At 39.9% G+C, this 22,414-nt stretch overlaps 1 protein-coding gene across 4 annotated transcripts in view; it reads left to right on the top strand.

Annotated features, from left to right (window-relative positions):
* Window positions 1-790: 790 nt before the first annotated feature.
* Window positions 791-22,414, top strand: part of ccser2a (coiled-coil serine-rich protein 2a) — a 71,406-nt gene continuing 49,782 nt past the window's right edge. The window contains exons 1-4 of one of the 4 annotated variants that reach the window (XM_042501614.1): window positions 793-1,360; window positions 15,650-15,783; window positions 19,820-21,321; window positions 21,406-21,617. In XM_042501614.1, the coding sequence (XP_042357548.1) occupies window positions 19,863-21,321; window positions 21,406-21,617 (1,671 nt within the window). In that variant the 5' untranslated portion in view covers window positions 793-1,360; window positions 15,650-15,783; window positions 19,820-19,862. Of the gene's footprint in view, window positions 1,361-12,658; window positions 12,692-15,649; window positions 15,784-19,819; window positions 21,322-21,405; window positions 21,618-22,414 lie in introns of those variants that run through there. The other 3 variants (XM_042501616.1, XM_042501613.1, XM_042501615.1) reach the window with 3 other exon arrangements.

The following is a 22,414-nucleotide window of genomic DNA, read 5'->3' as shown; positions in this document are numbered from 1 at the left end:
CTCCAACTTCAGTAAAATAGCATTAACACAATGTAGAAATACTCTGTTACTACATTGAATTACTTTTCTGGGTAGCTTGTAAATACCCTCCAGGGGATAAACAAATACATTTATTTGCTGATTGGATTTTGTATTATTCAGCAGAATTTACAAAGTAACTAAAGTTATCAGATAAATGCAGCATAGTGAAGTCAAAACAAAACAAAACAACAACAGACAAACAAAACAATGTCTCGAGTATAGCCTACAGCGGAACAATGGAAACACTGGAAGCACAAGTATCTCAAAAATGTACCTTAATACAGTAGTTGAGTACAGTGTTGAAATGTAACTAAGTACAAATTCGTTGTACTGTGGGGTTCTACTAAGTGAAGGATCAAAATACTTCTTCCACCACTGGTTGAATACATGTAGCCTACTTTTTTCCACCACTCGGTGATAACAATAATTTCACATCCTGCTAGTGCTTTACTGTTATTACTTTCGCGTGCACGCCACAACTGTGCACGTGTCTCTTATTATAGTCTGACGTCACATCAAGAGAGGGCTGTAGTGTACAAGCTAGTTAAATTTCGGTGAGTTAAGCTACGTTTTGAAACGTGTTTATTCCGTAAAAGTCATTAAAATAATACTAAGCACGCGGACACAGCTTTAAAAATAACCCGCAGATGTCCGCGAAGCAGCACTTTGAGATTAGCACGCGGTGTCACCCTTTGAGACCCAGCTGACATCATAAACGCTCCGCCCAGCTGGAAGCGAGAGGACGATGTCTGAATGATAAACTGCTTTGGGAAGTCAGTCTGCACCGTGTGGTTTCCCACTGGGTCTTCCACTGTGATTTCTTTAATTGCAAGACTCTTTCGTATGGGGATATTTTTAAGCATTTACACGTGTGGATTGTATCTTCGCGTGGCTTTACGGACCGTGTTTTCCAGTCGGTAGTGCTCTCGGTATCATCAGTTGGTCGGTGTTGACATCGTGACAGTGAAACTAACAGCTCAGTAGTACAGTAGCTCCGGGCTATTGTAACCTTAAAGTGGAAGTACTTCATGGAAATACGAGAAATTCCCAACATATTTGGTGTATATTTTCCAGTCAGCTCGTCTTGATTGTACGGGACTCGTATTACATCAAGTGTAAAGCTTTTCATTGAACTTGTGTAATGAGCGTTGGTTATGGGGCTAACGTTAACTGTCACTTCATCAGTCTATCTTAACGCTCAAAGACAGTTTTAAACGGATAGTGAAAGACTGGGCTGCCTCTTCCTCACTTTACAACATGTTATGAAGACAAGGAACAAGTGGACTGTTTGCTGACCCATCGTCGAGACTGTAAACATGATTTTAACTGCTTAATTCTGGTGAGTGCAATCATACTGTACACGTTCAAGGCTATAAAAGCTATGTTATGATGGTAAAATGATTGGAAAACAATTAAAGTTACCCTGTGAGGGATATAGGCTGCCTTTATATTGCGTTAACTCCATACAAATTTCTGTCAAAAACACGTTAAGAGGGCGAAGAGTAACTTAACAAGAAATGGCCCCAAAACGAGCAAGACATTGGTGAAAAAAAAAAGTTACAAGAAAATTAAATGAAAATAATAAAAAACAAAATAAAATGGAATGAAAATAGAAGAAGAAAAAAAGCAAATGACCTCAAGAAAGTTCTAAAAAATAAATTATGTTATTTTTTCTTTTTTAAAAAACATATTTTCCAATAGGTCATTAATAATACATCATAAATGTAATATTCTGGACATTTTTCCCTTTTTTTCTGTTCATATGTAAAAAAACATCCCCTGCTAATTTTCACATCAATTCCTTATCACCTTTTACTTTTCTTTCTTTCTTTATTTTTTTTTGCCAAGTCGCTTATTATGTTGTTTCCCATATTTTTTGAAAGAAATCAAACTGTTTTTCTCAGGTTTTAGAGGTTTAAATGCTCATGAAAGGCATTCAAATACTTGATTCAGGTGGTTAAGGGTTAAATATTCTTATTTTTTATAATTGAGTATGTTTTGGTACAGAGCATGACAGCTACACAAATTTTGTATGTATATTTTAATTAAAATGATTAAGAAAAACAAACCCATGCCTTTGATGGGGTAGCATGTCTCAGTGATGCCCACTGAGGCAGAAGAGGCCATGTTTTCTAACGTCACAACATCACCCCCACAGTCATAACATGCCCTGGAAAGAGTCACTGTACCATGAATGAGTATGAGCAGGCTTTTATGTAATAAGCCTATAAAAAGTTACTTATTATATAATTGTGCACATTGGTCTCATTGTAGATAAACATTGGAAAAATATTGAAGTGCTTGACAAGTGTCTCACCATGTCACATCGTCTCTCTGTATTTCTCAGATGTTAATACTAAACGCAGTAAAATCTTGAATATACTGAAATAATCTCGGAAAGCCATTGCCTTGAAAAAAGGAACTGTAAATCTTCATGCATGCTAACTTTAGATCTAAGAAATCTAAATCTGTCTACTTGAAATTTAGCTGTATTTACATTATTTTGTCAAGCCATTGCAACTTAAAAATGACAAGTGAAATTACCTTGTTCTTTCTAAGTGTTAGCACCTTCAGTAAACCAAGTTAGTCTGCTGTAACTTCATGCTACCCCATCAAAGTCTGCTGTAACTCGATCATGACAAAGAGGATTTTTACAATTATGAAGTTAGGAGAAGTTTTATTTTTTAACGTGTTTAAGAAAATGCCAATATGACTGACTAGTATGCAACCAGCAGAATAAAGATGTATAGCACAGAGGTACTGAGTTGCTAAAGACTTATTTAATAAAATCTGTCATTTTCAAGTTGTAACAACATCACAAAGTTTAATAAATGTAACTAAATTTTAAGTAAACATAGCAATTAAATATTAGGATGAAAAAATTAAGATTAATAGTTATATTTACCTACATTTTTCAAGGCAATCGGTTTTCTAGATTTAAAAAAAAAAGTAAAATCAACTTGTTAGATTATGCAGTGTTAGGGGAACTGTGTTGTTGAGTTACACACCACTTAGATGTGTGTTCCTCATGCACATGTCAGGATTAAAGGGTAACATAAGATGACTCATGTGCCTTCATGCACGACTCAAGACTGGAGTTCAAATTTAACCAGGGTTTTTATACCATGCAGTGCAGCCTCACATATTCATATTTTTACACCACAACTGAAGTTGCTGTCAGTCAAGTCTCATAACTATGTGTGTGTACCATTTTAGGCTGTGCTCTCTATAGCCCCAGACAGTGCAAAGCGCCATGGTATCAACACACCAGCACACGTTAGGATAAGGCATGACTGATTGCTCTCAGTGTAAGTGAGATGAACGCTCCTCTGGTGTGCCTCAGTGTTAGGGTGGGGTTGCGTTTACACACACACACACACACACACACACACATGCAAATCCATGTGTGTGTTCCTCAGGCACCTGTTGGCATAGGTCCTCGAGTGCCACCTCGGCTGAGGGTGCGTTTACAATCTGATTCCCCCCAACAACAGCTGAATGTCTCTGCTATGTGCCTGCCTGCTAAAGACCCCCCAAATTGCAGTTCAATATATGAGGGTTTTCCCAAAGTGTGTCTCTGTTATCTGCCTGTCTTCATGTGTGCTCTAACCGTCAGCGTCTAGCTGTGTGTGAGGATACACATTACTCTGTGCATACTAGTCATTCCAAGACACTGTAATGCCCCTAAAGGGCGACCTTGAGGCCAAGATAAGGTGTTAAAGTGTGCTTGCAGGATGCTAAAAGCAACTGTTTACAGGACAGAGAGGTGTTGAGTCATTTGTGAGGCAATGTCAGAAATCCCAGACCGATGGAGTTCGTATAGATCAAGGTGAATGTCAAGTTAGATTGTTTGGGTTCTTATCCATAGACAGTATATTTACATACAGTAGATGTTAGTCGGCACACCCCCAGTTTGGAAAAGCAGGCTGGAGTCTGACATGGAGGCTAAGCAATCTACTTTTGTGGACATGGTCAGCAGCAAAACATTTTTTAGCTATGTTTGGAGTATTTTAATGTCCAACAATGATTCCAAAAGGAAATGAAGCTGTTATATTGCTCTCCTCAGAGCCAGACTCCATTAAGAAAAACAGTGATTTAACACTGCTTAACACAGGAGCTGTTGGTCTATCACTGCCTCGATCAGCTGGCTTGTTTGTGTGACTTTGGCAGTTTGACAAAAAGGAAGATGACCAAAAAAAAAGAATGTTTTGGAAGAATGTATGTTTTTCTGTAACATAATTTTAAATATTTAATTATAATGATTTTAAATATAGATTTCAGTTATAGTTCTGGACATATTCTTCCTAATTTATTTGATAATTTTCTAACAATTCCTCCCCGTTTTAAAACTTGTTTTCAGGTCATTTTCTTCATCACCTTTAACTAATTTCTTATAATTTGAGGGACATTTCTTGCCACGTTGGTCATTGCTGTTTCCTACATATTTCAGAAAGAAATCAAATCAGTTTGCTCAGGTTTTAAACGGTTAAATAGCTTGTGAAAGGGGTCTCAACACAGCACATGAAAAGTGATATCAAACCGGATTTTAAAGGGTCAAAAGGGTTCATTTGGATTCACCAGACACACAATAACATAAAGTAACTAACTGACTGAAACCATGGTAGACCAGCGGCTCCTGTTTTTAGGTAACAGCAGCTCTTTTTTTTATATACTTACTATGGATATTTACTCTATACAGCCCCTCTTCAAAATTCAAACTATCCTTTTAACAGCCCTTCAAACCGTCAGACATGAGCTGTCTGCATCCTTTCCGCTTTAGCATTTACTGTACATCGTCATTTCTCTGAGATTTTTAAAATTGAAACAACATGGAGTTTTTGTTTGAACAGGCTCTAACTTAATGACTAAAGTTCAGAATCAATCCGGGATGTTGTGCTCATAGTTTTGTGAATGTTTTCATGTGTGTTGTTGTGCTCAGAGCCTAGTGAATCGATTTAACCCCTCTCTGATCCTCCCTGCCCTGTACTCTCCCTGTATGTGGCCTATCATTAGAGCTATACTTAGCCACGCTTATCAGTTCCCTCGGTAAGACCACAGATGTTAAGAGCCTGGAATAGCTCCGTGTGTAGCCGAGTGTAGACACAGGATCTCAGATGCACTGACACAGGGTCAGAAATTGATAGGTGCTTTGGGCAAAAACGCCCTTCAGAGTTCAGGAAAGGCCCTTTCAATAAAAAAAAATCAAAATCCTCTAATATAGGAGTACTTTTTTACCTCATTCACAGTTTACTTTACGATTGATTTTAATGTTTCTGTGGGAGTTTTTGGCCAGGTGATTGATATACCCTGAAGTAGTAAAAGTTTTGAAGTTTGTAATGAAAAATGTTGGCAGAAATTACAGCATCAATAGGTCAATAGGGAAAAGACAGTGAAAGATGGCTCGGCAAAGGAAAAAAGAGAATATTTCACACACTGTCAAGCCCTGCTCTAATGTGTAGAAGATGAAGAGCAACGTTGAAGTGCTTTGACATTTCAGAAAATGTTTTTTCAATTGAGGGTGATACATTTACAATTTTCTTGTTTGTGCTATGATATGTGGCACTGTTTTTAACTGTTTTTTTAATAGTAGATTGAAAGTTATATGGTGTCTGCACAGAAAACAGCTCCATATACAACATGGGTTGAGTGTTTTTTACTATGTTATGAGTGCCTATCCCTGTTCTTTTGCCACAGACATTGTGTTTGCACAGGTGTCGTTTTGAGCACAATGCATGGTGGTGGCAGCAGATGTGTGCCATTATTGGCTTGATGATGACGACATGTATTGCAAAGAAACAATGAGCAGTTGCTTAAATGTCAGAAATATGTGACTCAACTTGGAATATGCCTGTTTCACATCAGACATTTTTGACTTTTCATAGCTGGAAAGGTAGAGGCGTTACAAATAACATTAACAATAATAATCTGAGTTGCTGAATCTAAAGCTCCTTCATTACCATGGTACACCCACGCAGGTATGGTCCATTTGCCTGATTAGATTTTTGTCCAGCCTTTCTGGGTGTGTACAAACTGTGCATGATTGGCATTATCCAACTTACATCTTTGCTCAATATCTACCCGAGGCACGTTTAATCTGATGACGGTATGCACGGTTTTGCTTTGTTTCAGTTTGAATGACATGTTTCTTTAAAACAGTGTGCAACAGACTTTGAGTTAGATTTACTCTGGCTGTGCGATATTGCTAAAAATGTTATCACAATAACATTTTCTTTATTATTTTCGTTATTTCGTTATTAAGTCAGACAAAAAAAAGATGTCAAAATCTTAATTCGGGTCAGCACAGCAGCATGTCAAACTCTTTGGACAGAGTGTTTGAAATATTTGTTTTTTAGCTGACAATGTAAACATAATAAATAAACAAGACAAAAATCTCAACTCAGTATTTTCTGTACAAGTTTCACACCCACAGTGTGTATTATCTGCCCTTTTTCAATCAAAACAATAATGATTGACAGATTTTGATAAGGTCATAGAAAAGCAAAGAAAGGCTATTGGATATGGCTGAGGCAGAAATCATGTTCACAGACAAGGAAATGTATGACCGTTTTATTCACGTACCCTTTAGTCACATGATGTCATAATATTATATGAAATACATAGCTGTTAGTCAGTCATATTAATTTAATGACTTACTCACCTCAGCAAAATAACAAAATGCAGACAGAGCACAGGTTTTCTGTAACATTTATGTGAGTCTATATATTGTTTTATAAAAAATTCTGCATAGTTTGCTAGCAAAACGACAAAACGTTTTCCCATGTTTTGTCAGGGCTGAATGTGCCCTCTAACAGGGGCCTAATCGGCTGTAAGTGAAAACACCTGTGTGAATGTGCAAGGCCTTTGAATAAAAATGAGTGAGAGAAAATTATGATAAGGCGAAGGAAAGTGCTTTTGTCATAAATGAGAGTACTTTATTTGATGTTTGAACTGCATGCTGTTCCTTTACTGAGGGCGGAGGGTTGGCAGGTTCAGTCTGTGCCTCAGCAGGTGTCTGTACTTGTCATTATGCCAGCTGTCAGTGTGGCTCATATCAACTTATGTGACAGAAAAATTAAGTGTGTGCCCCGCTTCATCCAGCTCCTTTGTTACTTATTAGTTTCAGGTAAGGTAACTACACTGAGCTTGCACAACACCAGGCTATAGGGTGGCTCTCCTGAAAACCTTTCCATCTCATGCAGTAATCCTTCGAGGCTTTGAGTCATGTGATATTGTACAGTCTTTTTGTCCTTGGGACGAGACATTAGACGACTCATGTGCATTAGACTGTGAGCTTAGTTTTGTGGGTGAAAGTTTGCTTTCAACACTGCTGAGTCACTCTCAATCACAGTGTGTAATCTGCTGCATTCAGCTGTTCAAAATGAGTGTTTTTCGCAGACATAATGGTTTGTTTCCAGACCACTGCCTAGTTTATAAAGCATGTCTGAGTCTTTGGTCTTGTGCTACTGTACCAGTTTCATTTTCCACATTGTCTCTGTTGTCTCTGTGGTCACTCAGTATACCATATCATTGTCTCTCCTAAACATTCATGTTATGCAGGATAACAGGGAATTTCTTGTGACACACTTATAGAGTTAAACTCTGGATCAGATGGATGAGATGTTGTAGAGACTGAAGTGACATATGACTCATTACTCATGTCCTGTTCAAAGGCAAAAACAAATGCTGTCCCAGTGCCCTGCACAGACATTAAGTAAATATTCAAATGCTGTGTTTGCATGGCAGGCTCAACTGCAGCATCAAACAGCACCAAATAATGGACTTCATTGTGCCGGGGTGCCTTTCTGTGCTCAAAGCAATTTACACAGCACACCAATGTCAGTTTATCCCAGACGGCTCCCGAGGTGAATAGAAAGGTTACGCTTTTGTATCTGACACTCTTTTGGACAGATTCCTCTCTAGTTTCATCAGTTGACCCAGTAGCTCTAAACTCTGTAAAAAATGGAAACAAAGGCATTTGATGGATGTTTACCACCAACTGTGGCCTTATTTGATGTGAGGAGGCCTTGTTCTTCCTGGTTCCATGTGAGACTGTTTGCTAGTTACTGTACAAACATGTGCTGTAGTGTTTGAGGGAAGCGTTTGTTAGGAGACAGACTGATGAAGTGAGTGGAAAGGAAGGAGGCACAGGAAAATAGGGAAGTTAGGCATAGAGGAAGTAGCAGTGTATTGTCCATTCACAGAGGATTAATCCACAAGGAACATGATCTATTTAAAGCTTATTTCTGAGACTATATAATGAGATATATTGACATATTGAGGGCCTTAACTTTAAGTTCTTTCTCGGAAAGCCACATCTCTCACCTCTGATAACAGGAGTGTGTTTTGAAATGTAACTTGTGGAGATAAGAAATGAGTCGGCATAAGTTACAGTAAAATAAATGCCCAATAAGTAGCATAGTTAGTAGATAAGCTGGCGATGTTCCAGATGAACTTTTAGTCAGTGTCTAGAAAAGCCGTTGGTACAGTAAAAAAGTGATATCATTGTTAGCAAAGAACAGCTCCTTGGGAGGCAGGCGGTTGCTGAACTAGACATAAACTCTGCATGTGATCCTGAGTCCTAGTTGCTATGTAAATGTTTGTGGTTCTCTTCAAGAGTCATGTGAGAAAACATTTTTAAAGTATTAAAGTAAAGTATTTCACCAATACAAAGAAAGTCCTCACAAAAAACTTGGTTGCCTATGCAGTAGAAAGATGCAAATACTTTTGAAATCGGTGCTACATGAGCAGAGAAAACAGAAAAAAAGGACACATTTGCTCAAGATGTGGAAAACCAACAACTACCAGAATGCATCACACCTTACCAGATGCTCCCACTGGCGGGTGATGTAATATGGACTGGTTCATGTGAAACAATGGTGGCCAGTGATCTCGTTTTTTGATCTCCACTCATGTAGCCTCCACTTTCACTGTGTAGGAAGCAGTATGGTGCCCACTTCCTGTTTATAACCTTTCACTCTTACAGCTAAACACAACATTTAAATATGTTTCTGGAAAAATGTGGGGAAAGAGAGTGCAGTAACATAATTTTAATTTATATTCGATCAGCACCGCCTAGTTTTACAATTTGATGGGATTTCATCTGAGTTTAAGGTAACTCCCTTGATCAGCTACTCTTTTTCTGCACTGCTGGCGGCATTGGTGGCAGAATATGTGGAAATACAGCCTGTAGTTCAAGCAACAGCCAGGAGCCGGCAAAATTCCTCGAAATGACGTAAAACATATCATTTGGAAGAGTTTTGCTTTGGGGGGAGAAAGGACATCTGGGCAATGGTTAGATGGAGGGAAGTTTACAAACTATCCACATTGTTTTGATTAAAAACTGTCTGAAAATCGGTGAAATATTCCTTAAAGTCACAAGCCTAAACACGATTATGCTGCAATGAAGTTTGGTTCATATACTGTAAGTGTTGCTGAAGCTTTGACCCTCTCAGAGTTTATGAAGGATTAATCTTTCTCTTAAGGGGCTAATCTTATACATTATGTGCTTTTATGATTAAAAACATGAAAGTTTAGTTAAACATGACATTTTGCTTCATATTATGCTTTAACTCATTTCATTGTGTCTGATATGATACTGACAAATTAACTGTCTATCTTAATAACAGATAATAAAATGTGCTTTTACAACAGCATGGCTTCCTGCATGCTGAAGATAAACATTTCAATAGATCTATTTTCAGCTTATCAAGTAATGTTTATCTGATGTTGCGCTATGAATTCTGTGCTGCAGATAAAATGTAATAAAGTGATCTCACACATCCATTTCCCCAGTGACAAGATGGAGCTGCTTTACAGTTATGTAACATGCACATGCACTTTAAGGTTATCGTGATCTTCGCTATGGGACGTTTTGAGTTGAAACCAAGGCTGGTCTCATTTGATAGTTGTAGGGAGGGGGCTGCATATACCTTAAATGTGCATTTCCCCCTATAAAATCATAAAAGTAGGACTTTTATTTTGACAAATTTAAAGGCATTTACAACAAAAATTGATGCAGAAAAAGGGTATATTGGTGCATAAAAATTCTACAGGAAATTAAAAATGGTAGTCAATAACAATATTTTAGTATAAGGTATTGTATCGAAGTTTTAAATTCCAGTATTGTGTTTTCTCAGCAATGGCGCCATGGAGTCAGTTCAGGTGAAACAGTTTTATCATCCAATTAAAATTAATACATTGTTTGCAGCAGCTGTGTGTGATGTTTCACCTGTGTGATCAATCAATAATATGATATCCTGTGGTCTCAGTGAAGTTTACGCTTCAAACAGAAGTGTAAGCCTCGGGCGGCTGACTGTCCGCCCTGCCTTCAGCTGCCGTCTACATAAACGACTCTAATGACCTCACTGACAGTGATTGGCACTTGCGCTGTTGCCTGGCGACACTTATCAGCCTTTCCAGCCCTTTTGGCCAATCAGGAGGTGAGAATTAAATGGAGCTGTCAAAAGCACCGCAGTCCTCTCACTGTGGGGTTCAAGTGAAAGTCATACATGAGAGGGGAACAGATATTCGCATGTATCTCAGGCTGTGAATTATAGAGCAGAGAGGAGTGGTGTGAGGAGAAATGTGATTATGGTGATAGGACATCTGGGCTGCTATAACAGTGAAGATAATTAGATTTTATTTAAATCCTGCCAAGACTTCTAGCGTCAAACCTCACAGAGAAGACAGCAGCAGTTATTCTTATGGATGAGTCAGGGAGGATGATGAGGACTTTTTGAGTGTTTTTTCTTGGTTGTGACTAGTTAGAATAACTCTTTTTTTTGGTTTAGACTTTAGTTGTGTGCGTACATCCTAAATAAAGATTGCACAGCAAAAAAATTACTTTCCACCGTTCAAAGTGGCAGAAAATGTTTTCAGTCTAGAATTAGCTCTCAAATCGTCATACTGTACGTCAGTTCCCTTTCCAGATGGAGGGCAGGCAACTGGAGGCAGAAATTACCAACACTACACAAATATGCATGATTTGTGCTGTTCACAGCTGTTCCAGTCGATAAAAAATGTGGGAAAAAAAACAAGGGCTGCTTTAAGTCAAAAAAATAAATGTTATAACTTTGTGTTAAAGATGCCTCAAGTTGGATGCAATTACAATGAGCTGTGACAATGTCCCATAAACCAGATTTTAACAGCATTTTACCTGACCCTGCGGGGAACGGTTGACCTAGTTGGGAGAAAATAGTAGCTAAAGTTGGCTAACTTTAGCTAGGAATGTTAGTCTTCAGGCATGTACAGATTGGAAAAATAAAGACAGTTAGACTCAAGCAACTTTACTCACCTGCCAAAAACAGGACAGCAGTCTTTTCAATCATGGACCCAACCATGCACAAAATAGTCTTAGTCCACTACATTGTTTTACGCTTTCATCTGCTCACCAGGTTATATTAGTAATGTTAAGTTTGGAGGTTGAGGTAATTTGTAACGCCACTCGTGTCCACATTAGAAAAAAGCTGTGAGGTTTTGGAAAAAATCACTTTTCTTGGTCTTGTATGGAACCCATACAACATGAGTTTTAATTTTCTAATAGTACCAGCTGCCTGCAGGTTCATCCAACACTTTTATGTAGTCACTTTTGTCAAAATCCAGTTCATGCAGTATATAGATTTATCACTTCCGGCCCTTTGTATGAATTTTGCGTGTCATAATATTTATGTGAAGTGATTGCAAACAAGCTCTATAAAATGTAGATGTTTAACAGCTGACTTTGACCGAGGCTTGTTAATAAAAGCATAACATGAAGCACTTTAAAAGCTGAAGTAGTCCTCACAGACCCTGTGTTTTATTTAATAGTTGTTGATGTGGGTTGGATCAGACTCCATGCTGAGATTTATAAAGGCATGTGACTCTTATAAACAGGCGATACTGAGGAACTGGCAATGCTTGTATGGTTTTACTGCTGGCACTAAACAGAAAACGGTTGACTGAGTGGAACCAGTATGCCGTCAACCATGAAATGAGCAGGGGAGATTGAACTCACATTGAATCTTTACGAGAACCACCTCTCTACTGGAGTGACTTTTTGTGTAAAGCTCGGTGCTATGCGGGATCTGATTCCCATTTTTTATCCCTCCTGGTGATCTCATGACATTGTAAGACTGCAGCATGTGCACTGAAAACTGTTTCTTTAGCTTATTGATAAAAAATGTTGAGTCGGGAGGATTATGTGGCTTTAGTCTTTAGACTTTGTACCATATTGTGGATAATTGATCCGATGTTTCCTGCTACAGATAATCTCTTTAGTGCTGGAAATTAGTCTTTGTAATGTTTTTTTCTTTAATCTTTTAGTGCATTTCCTCCAAAACATCATTTCTCCAAACCTCTCCTCTCCTCTTGCAGTGCACTGGGTGGGGCTCTTAAAGATGCCCTATCAAATATTAAACACACCCATAAAGGCTCTGCTCTCTCCACCCACACGCCCATAGCCACACACCACACACGTCACATTACACACACATGCAAGGAGAGAGCCAGGCAGCAGACAGATCAACCTCTGAAGTGTCTTCCTGTTCCTGTGCTCTCTGCTCTCTTTTGGCTGCTGTCTTACTTTCAGTTTAGTTGATGGAGGAAACAGAGTGCAGAGCGACTTGGCAGGGTGTAGCTCTTGACTCTGGGATGAAAATGATTGGACTAGTCAACATTAATTCACTGAATCAAGGTAATGTTTTCGAATCTACTTGTTAGTGGTATATTATGAGCAAAAAATCATGATATGATGTGTCATTGTTTGTTTTGGTCCAAGCTATGTGTCCATACTGTTGGACTTACTATAGCATGTTGCCACACCTTAACTTTCTCCACTTTCTGTCTGTTTCCTCAGTTGATCTTTGCCATGTGATCTACCACAGTTAGTATACAGCATTACCAAACCCCACTATGTCGTCTCATTGGATTAGCATCTGTAGGCATCAGTGCAGCTCAGCCCGGTTTTGCTTTCACTCAATACACATTAGCCTAGCGTCAGTGTTGCTTTCATCCCTGTCTCATTCTATTAGCCTGCTCTAATGGCACTCTGTTAATCTCTTCAGGGACAGAGCTGTGGCTCAGTACCACTCTGTCCAGATGACTGGCCTAGTTATTACTCTACTGGGACACTGGACTCTGTCAATATATGTAAATGAAGTGGCACATAGATTCAGTAGGATATTTTTTTAAACTGATCTGTAACATGATTGGTTAAAAGAAACCTTTGGATTAGTTTGGAGTCCACACTGAGTGAGACAACAGGGACTGAGATAGTGGTTACGTGTGTGTCTGGGGAGGTCCTATAAAAAATATCTCATAGAGGAGCCAGCTGGATGACATATTGGGCTCCTCGGAAAGGGGTTAATAACTATTGATCCATATAATTGTTTGTCACAACTCTATGAAAGACAGACTTACAGAGATGGACAGAATGATATAGAAAGAAAGATTGAAGTTGCAGTTGGAGCTGCCTTCCACATCTCACATCCCACATCTCCCCCTTAATGGTCTCCCTACTGTCTCTCCCTTTCCATAGATCTCTTCCTTATGTAGCTTAATCACAGTGCATGTACTTGAATTGCTGTTTCTTATTCAAAAGAGAAGCTTTGCTTATTAAGTCTTGCTGAAGCTACTTTTTGTTTGCCTCTACAGTTACAAACACTGCTGTTGTGTTTGGGAAGTGGTTTTGAAGACTTTGCTTTTTAGATACCAATTAAGCCACACAGAGAAAATATTAGCTACAACAAAGCCACCACAGAGAAAAAGTAATCATCGTCTTTGATAAAGTTTTTTTTTAATTTTAATTTTTTCATGAGACAAATTAAACATGGTTCAGTCTGTTTGCTGCTTTCAGCCCCTTCACCTTATAGTAAATGAAGAAACCTCAAAAGTACCTCACAGTACTGATACTATGAGGGTTTTTTTGCAGGAAACTAAGAAAAATATCTTCTCATTAAGGGTTTCCCCCAGGAAATAGTTTGTATATGACGTTCTAAACAATAGGAACATTGATAAATGGCATGTACTGTGTGAAATAGCACTGCTCATTTTAGCTTGATGTTAATGTTTTCCTTTGTAAGTGTGTTCCCTTTTTATGATGTTAACAGAGGTGGTCCACCTCTGCTTCTAAACAATGTTTCAAACCTATCTGTTTCTTTAAACTACATTATCCATAACATAATAGCTATAACACAATAACTTTAACAAAATCTTAGTGACCAATTACGTCAAAGTTTGTTTTAATCTTACATGAGAATACATCTTAAGTTGAAGGGCTCTTAGAGACTGCAGACCTCCACCAAGGCCAAGTGCCTTATCTCCAAATGTTGAAGGTGAAATATACAATATTCAGAGCATTAATATACAGGCAAACAACTATTTTTGCATATGCGCATTAGTGATTTTGAGCCCCCTGCTCCAACATGACCCATGATGGCAGGACAACATCATTAGAGAAGCATACGCCCACACTTCCCATCCAGGCTGCCCTGGTGAGTGTGAGCTAACACCAATAAACACTGTTAGCTCTGTCAGCACTGTTGCAGTTGTTAGTATGTTAACTCTGCTTAGTCCCCTCCGTGTTTGCTTATGACATCTGTGGTGAGAGCTGTGTGCAGGCAATCTTGGTACAGCTGTATATACCAACTTTGACAAAAAAAAAATTGTATTCACCGCGTGGTTTGGTTTAGCTTCAAAGGGTTCTCCCTTGGCCTATGCTAGACACTTCTACCAAGTTTCATTAAATTGCTAATAGTTTTTCTATAAAGCTGCTGACAAATAGACAAAACAAACTAAAAACCTTAACATGATTGGTGGAGGTTATAATTTATTAAGATTATTTTTGGGCTTTTTGACTTGATTTGATAAGACAGATATTAGTGTGAAAGGGGGAGAGAGGGAGGATGACATGCAGCAAAGGGCCAGGGCCGGAATTGAACCTGCGGCCACTGCAGCAATGGTGTAGCCTTGCTACATGGGGTGCCCACTCTACCTCCTCTAGCAAAATGCTTTAACAAGATAAAATGAGATGCAATGCTTGATAAAATATTGGGCAGTAATGTATAGTAATGTTTTATATTATATAGTAATAATATGCAGTAGCCTATACAAGTCATCAACAGCTAGTATTCACTGCTACCAGTAAAGGACTCATGTTGTTTCCCACAGTTTTTTTAGTTACTGTTTTCTTTTTGAAATACAATTAAAAGGGGTATTGTTTTGATATAAAGCATGCCCTACTCCATATCCCCTCTGGGATTTCCACAGTCTTAATAAAGTCTAAAAAATTGTCCTCTTGACAATCTTTCAGAATTGAGTGAAGGAAAGGTGAGAGAGGAAAGATAGACGTCGCCTGGCATTCTGCTACTGAGAGATGGTGTTGAGACTTTGTAGTGATAGGGAGCTATGAGCACTGGGAGATGGGGACAGACCGGCTGTGGGGATACACAGTAGGATGGGGGATTTACTGTGCGTATTAGAGCACCTCCATTCATGCGTAGCCCCAATGACCCAATAGATCATAGCCCTCGGCCTGTCGCATCCTATCTGCATCCATCCTGTTACTCCTGAAGAATGCATCTCTGTAGTGTGTGTGTGCAGTTCAAAAGTAAAAGCTTTGCCAGAAGAGTAATGAACGGCCTTATTCTTGCAGATCCGATTTTTCAGTCTTCCTGCATCTCTGCCAGGTGCTTTCCATCTGGCTGTCCTCTGAGTCGGAAATGAAGAAAGGCCAAATAGCCTCACTGGCAGACAGACAGAGAGCTCCCATTCCCTGTACGACAGAGAGTAAGAAAAGATGTCATCTTACTTTCCTGCTCATTTCACACACAGCGATTACTGCTGAGATGCTAAGTTGCAGGTCTAGCAGAAGATTTCTCTGTGGGAAAAGTCTGCCTGAAGTCTTGTCTCACTTTCTCTCCCATACTGACTATTTAACAGTATCTGTCTGTCTCTTTGTAATCCCTTTCACTCCCTGTCCGTTTGCTGTCTTCCCTTTCTTTTGTTTGTATCCTCAGTCTCTCTGCATTGAGATTTGGGACTTTAGTTAAAACTCTTTTCAACAATTCTCAGTGTAGTTAAGAATTTAGACCACAAAACAAAGATGAACTCAATTATTTAAACTATCTCTGTAGACCTTGACGTCAAACCAGGTTAAAATAACATCAACAAAGCTTGTTAGAGGGTTTCTTATTGCCGTGCACATAATTTACTTTCACTGTAACATTATGTTTTCACTGTATGCAATTATGGTTATAACTTGGACGTCAGTTTTCGTTCTTTAAATTATTCATCCCTTTACACTGTCAAGGTTTTATGTTTTGTTTCCTATGCAGTGCAAAGCCACAAGAGGCACATTTCTGGCCATTGTAAGGAGCTAGTCCAAGCCTTGTGCTGGATGTTAGTGAAGCTCTGGGATATTTATTTACAGTACTGTTCTCTGGGGGGAGGGGCAGGCCTGCAGATATGAGCGTTTGACAGATGGCCTGCACGGTTTACTGCCCTACCTCTGAATGTGTGTCAGTCAGTGAGGATCTTGTTGTTTATTTGTGGTGCAGTATTAGGAATACAGGGCTTGGGATCAACCATACTGTGTCTGTAATAATGAGTAACAGAACCAGATTTGATCAGATGCTTTGTCTTGCTTTCTAATTTTTGTCAAAATATTTACTGATTCAAGTAATATTTTTGTGGGAAAAGGTGTTCATTTGGGCAAAGTGCTTGTGTGGATGTTTTTCATTTAATTTTTAAAAAATGTATACAGAAAAAGGATAAAAAGTAACATCAAAAGTGTTGCAGTTAAAACTGGCCTGACCTGTTTAAAAGTGGTTTTCAGCAGGCTCTTGTTTAGCAACACAAAAACACATTACAAGACAAGTCATTCATAAAACAGAAAAAAATCAACAGAGACGGGACAACAACAAAACATAGACAGCTACATAGACATTATAGAGAGAAGCTCTTACGTGCCGTGAGAAAGATGGTATGACATTTGCTGTTTAAGGTCTTGTGAGAAGCATTTAGTGGCATCCATTGATAATGTTGCAATGCTGCATCCATTTAAAACGTCTTCTGTGTGCCAAGCATGTAGCAGCAACCAAAGTGGCCAACGCGAAAGGGCAAATGGCCTTATCTAGAACCATTGTTATGTCTGTCCGTTCTAGGCTACTGTATAACAACATGGTGGACTCTGTGGAAAAGTAGCCACTCCATACACAAATATTAAAGACTTTTTCTGAGGTAAAGAAAGAGCCACAATTCTTAGTTTCAGGTCATGTAATATTCCATTTTTGCCAATATACCCTCTAAATCTTGGATCTTTAAAGGTCCCACATTATACTTATTTTCAGGTTCATTCTTGTATTTTGGGTTTCTACTTGAACATGTTTGGATACTCTAATGTTAAAAAACATTATTTTTCTCATATTGTCTGCATGAATATACCTGTAATCAGCCTCTCTCTGAAACACTCTGTTTGAGGGCTTATCTCTTTAAGACACCCTCTCGAAAAAGCCCAATCTGCTGTGATTGGTTGGTGTGTCTTGCTCTTTCAGATTTTCACTGTCTGTAGTCTAGGTTAAATCACTTTGTCCGTTTTCGGTTTTGCCTCACTATATTTGTGTTTTTTAGAATTGTGTCTGGGATTTTCATAGCTATGATTTTGTGAAGTCCTGACCTCATAAGACACTGTGCCTAATAATGCTTCAAACACAGCAAAATAAGAAAAAATAAGAACGCTCAGGAAGGGGCAGAGTTGAGACCTCAACATTAGACTAGAACTTTTCATTGCATGCACCTCTGTATATATGCAGCAGCCCAGTATTTCTAAAAACAAACTAGAATGTGGCAAGAATAGAAGCTGTGGATGTGAGATTTCTTTATGGAAATATTAGTAAAAAAAAAACATCAAATAAAACACCAGCACTACAGACAGATATCGTCCAGTGGCCTGGTGATGAGTGAGATGACCCAGATGAGTAAACACTTGCCACAGCAGCGTGTGGATTTGCTGCTTTGTAGTAGTGATCTGCCACGCTGGATATGAATGAAACTTGAGAGGTTCTGGGGCCATTCACAGTGACGACAGCCCCTAATCTAATTGCTACCCATTAAATACACATAGACACACACAGTCACCACCCCCTCCCCGGGGCAAAGAGGCTTTGGTTGCCCTGCCTGCACATGCTGACCTGATTTTGTGTGTGTAACTGTGAGTTTTTTTGTGTTTGTGCCCATGTGTGTTTATGAAGCAGATTAGGATGGTGGCACAGCCAGACTTCTGTGGCCGTAGTGATGAGTGAATCTCTTTGATTGTAGACACGTGTGTCTGTGCATGGGAATGTGGGGCAGTGTGGTACAGCGCTTTTTTTTTTCCAGGATAGGAGACCCACATTGTAACACAACACCCCTCCCCCACCCATTCAGAAGTTGAGTGGATTATTGCCCCAGTATCTGCCTTTATATCTTTATATCCTTCTGTTTGTCAAAAGATCCACTCTCACTGGAGAAACTGCTTGATCTACTGTGGATCAATAGTACAGCAGGCATTTCTTAATTAGTGTTTGTGAGTATTTGATGCAACATTCATTTATTTTCTGTCGGGGCAACGGTCCACAGACAGTTTTTAGGAACTGCTTTGCTCCCTCGTGCAGATGGATCACTTTCTGCTAACTGCACCAGCCATCTGGATCTCAGTAACTTTCCTATTCATAATCTTCCAGCACTAGCCAGATGGATGCAACACGCAGGTGCACCACCAACACATGTACACTTGTCACATGGCCGATTGGAACTGAATGAATTTAACAATGAGTAACAGGAAACGGCCCTGTGCTCTCCCTCCATTGGCTTTACACGCTGTACGTCCTCCATTCACCACTCACAGTGTGCTGGCCACCTTCCCAGCATTGGTTTTCCCTTGTCCCCCAGGCGTTGTCTATCTGTTTGCCCATTCTCTTGTTGGCCAGGCGTGTTGGCGCCATATCGTCCAAAACCGGTGCCAGTTGCAGGTCAGGTCATGTGTGAAACTGTTTGAAAACAGTTCACAAGTCTATTAATTTCACTTTAGGAATGTGCTGTCTGTTCCTTTTTTTCACCCGTAAGTTTCAGGAGATTTTATGTAACAATTACATGGTTTTAAACAGACCATAACAAACTTTTTAAGAAGCTTTTTCTTTTTTCAGAGAAACACCTTCGTGTAAGTAATTTTAAATCATATCCATTTTTTCCAAAAATGGATAACAGAGGGTAATGTTTTTTAGGAGACATCAGATTCACCAAGAGTGATTGAAATTTATGGCTGAGTATCAGTTCTATAAAGAAAGAGATTAATATAGCCTTTGTTTCTCTCACATGACCTCGTGAATACATCAAGCCAGACCTGCCGTGACAAAGTCTCAAGTCACCCTGTAAGCTCGCCAGATTAATCCCTAATGCTCCTCACAGTCACCGATCTTTTAAAAGGGCAGACATGCAGCCACTGTGCCCAGTGGACAGGACTACCGTTAGTGTTATTAGTGTTTATCTTTATAGGTATTTATTATACCATTACACATAAGGGCTGTTCACAAATGTGAGTGTTTGTGTGTCTGGCTTCATTTGCTTATATGTGTTCCTCTTTACATTTACTTTCTTCTTTCTGTTATGGAGCTTGTTATAGTAGACTTAGTTGTAGTTTTTTGTCAAAAAAAACAAACGAACAACTGTTCTGTATTTACCATTCAATGTAAAACACAAGGCTGTTTATAAGTGTCCCAAGTGAAATCATACTTACTTAAATCTAATAATCTCTTGTACTGTCTTTCTGTGTGTATTCTCTCCCCAGTTGTGTATAATTCCACGTTCCTCCATGCCTTTCTTGGCATCTAATGGAAGAAAAAGCACCTGTCAGGTCTGCCATGGTATCTAGACTGCCTAAGTTCGGCGGACGCTCCTCGACTGGTGGCGCTAGCCCCTTGTCCAATGGTTCTACACAGCCAACCACCCCTACCCAGGACGGTAAGACCACTCCCCCAGGAACACGCCCAAATGGCATAATCCGCACCTCTCCTTTTTCCCTGAAATGGAAGAGAGACGAAGGGACGACCCCTCTGAGCCCCACCACCCCCACCAGCCCTGGGGATGTAGTTGAAGACAAGGCTCAGACACAGCTTCCCTTGCTAACAAAGGAGGCGAAGAATGGTGCTCCAGCGACACCCAAGATGCGGAGGTCAGGTGCTTTGATGGTGGCTGTCTCCAGTCCCAAGGCGATCCCCAAGCAATCTGTCAAAATGAGCCCCAAAGTGGGGACCAAGCTAGGCCAAAGCCCACTGAATGGTGGTCCTAAAATTGGCAATAATGGCTCCAGCATTCCGGCTCGAACAGGCTCAGAGTCCCGCCTTTTGCGACCAAGGTTAGGCTCAAGCTCTCCCAGAAGCAGCTCTCAAGACAGCCTGTCCCAGTCCAGTGACAGCCTGAAGACCTTGACAGTGGACAACATGGTGCGTTCGAACAGCTTCACTCACTTCAAGCAGATTCCCTCGCCCACCAGCCAGCCTATGACACGCTCCTTCTCCTTTAACCGCGCTGTGGAGCTTGCCAAGCCTTTAGCAAACACTCAGCTCCGACCTCCTCGAAGTAGTTTTCTCAAACCCCCTCAGCTGAGCAATGGAAGAGTGGGTTTAGGACTCGGAGGGCTAAATGGCAGCCTTGGAAGTTCAGGAGGTCTCAGTGGAGGACTTAAAGGACTTGAGTACAGTAAAACTCCTTCAGCTGCCTCATCTCTGCCTGCCCTCTCAATCCCTCCAGCACCCTCTACTCCCAGCACTCTGAGGAAGCCTCTGCTCCCCAGTTGTGTGCTTAACAAATCACTGGGCAGCAGTGGGGGAGCTCTGGTTTCCAGACTTGCTCGATCTGGGCAGGCCAAGCAGCAGAAGCCTCTTTTTCCAGGTAGAGTCAAGGGGGATATCAGACCTTCAACTGCCCCTGAATGCAGAGGGCTGTTAGGGATGGCAGCAGACTCTGAGCAGACTGTTGAGGCTGACAAAGCGGACTCACACAGTGACAGTGATGTGAGCTCTGGAGGAGGAAAAGGAGGAGGGAGTGGGTTGCTTGGAAAGAGCTCTGGCCAGACAGCAGGAGAGACTCTGGAGGACATGTCAGTATCTTCTGCCTCATCTCTAGACAGAGGCGACACCAGTGAGGAGTTTCTCGATGACTTTGACTGTGTGGGAGATGTGTTCAGTGATGGGGACCTGCCTGACAACAGAAAAACTGGCAGCAGTACTCAAACGCGCCTACACAGCTTTCTCAACGAGACCCTTGACTGGGACACTATGGATCTGGCAGGTAAAATAACTGAACTGAAAGGAAATTCAACAAAGTTTTTGTGTTGCATTTGTGTCAGTTGTTCAGTGTATATATCCTCCTCAGGGCATAAAGAAGAGAGCCCGATGCAGGACTCCCAGGGACCACTGGTGTTGTCTTCAGAGCAAGGTGACGTCCTTCAGGCTTCGTCTGTGGAGATGTCACCCTCCAATAGCTCTGGTGGGACATACATGTGGGATGAGGATGGTCTTGAGCCACTTGGGGGCCCTGGGACACATCCATGTGACAGCTATGATGATTCGGAGCTCAACAGCATGGTGAGTCTCAGTTTCCAACTTTGATGATTTTAATATAAATGGGTACAATGTAAAAAACATTACCTTTGCTAAATGTTGGTCCTAAAATCGGGTCTTCGTTCAAAGTATTTGAAGCTGTCGGGGAAAAAAAATAATCATGACAATTGCACTTCTTTTCCCCCCAGTTATATTTATTGTATTTTTTTAGGAAAATGTAATACAACAAATACACATACAAGCAAAATTTGCATAAACGAAAACGCAACCAAGGCAGGAAAACTAAACAGATTAAAACAAAAATTAAAGACACACACATCTCATATGATTCTTTGGTAGCAGTTATGTTAAGTAATATTGCATTGCTTGAATGCATTACTTCATGGTCTCATTTGTCCATATATCTTGGTAGGTGATGTTCAAGAAACTAAATAAATTGCCCCCATATTTATTAATACCCAATTTAAGTTGATGCAAATTGGATTATGCGTACATATATAACCCCCTCTCTGTTACATTGCTTTGATAATAAAAATTTTGATCTGTGTATTAAATGTGACCTAGAAGAAGGCACATTATTCCACTGTCTTTTGAGCTGCCCAGAAATCAAAACATTTTGGGAAAAGGTAATACAAACTATATCTGATATTAACTAGCTACAGTGATAAATATTGCTTGATTGTTCTTTAAACTGACTATTTGATAGTAAATTGATTAAATCTGTAGTCACATTACAGGGCTTAATGCTCTGTTCCCATTATTTCCTCTCCGATCGTATTGCCTAGGCTGTTCAGTCATCAAGTGACCCATATCTGACATCA

Source organism: Plectropomus leopardus, chromosome 15, assembly GCF_008729295.1.
Source record: "Plectropomus leopardus isolate mb chromosome 15, YSFRI_Pleo_2.0, whole genome shotgun sequence".
Classification (NCBI taxonomy): Eukaryota; Metazoa; Chordata; class Actinopteri; order Perciformes; family Serranidae; genus Plectropomus; species Plectropomus leopardus.
This window is presented reverse-complemented; position numbering and strand designations above follow the sequence as displayed.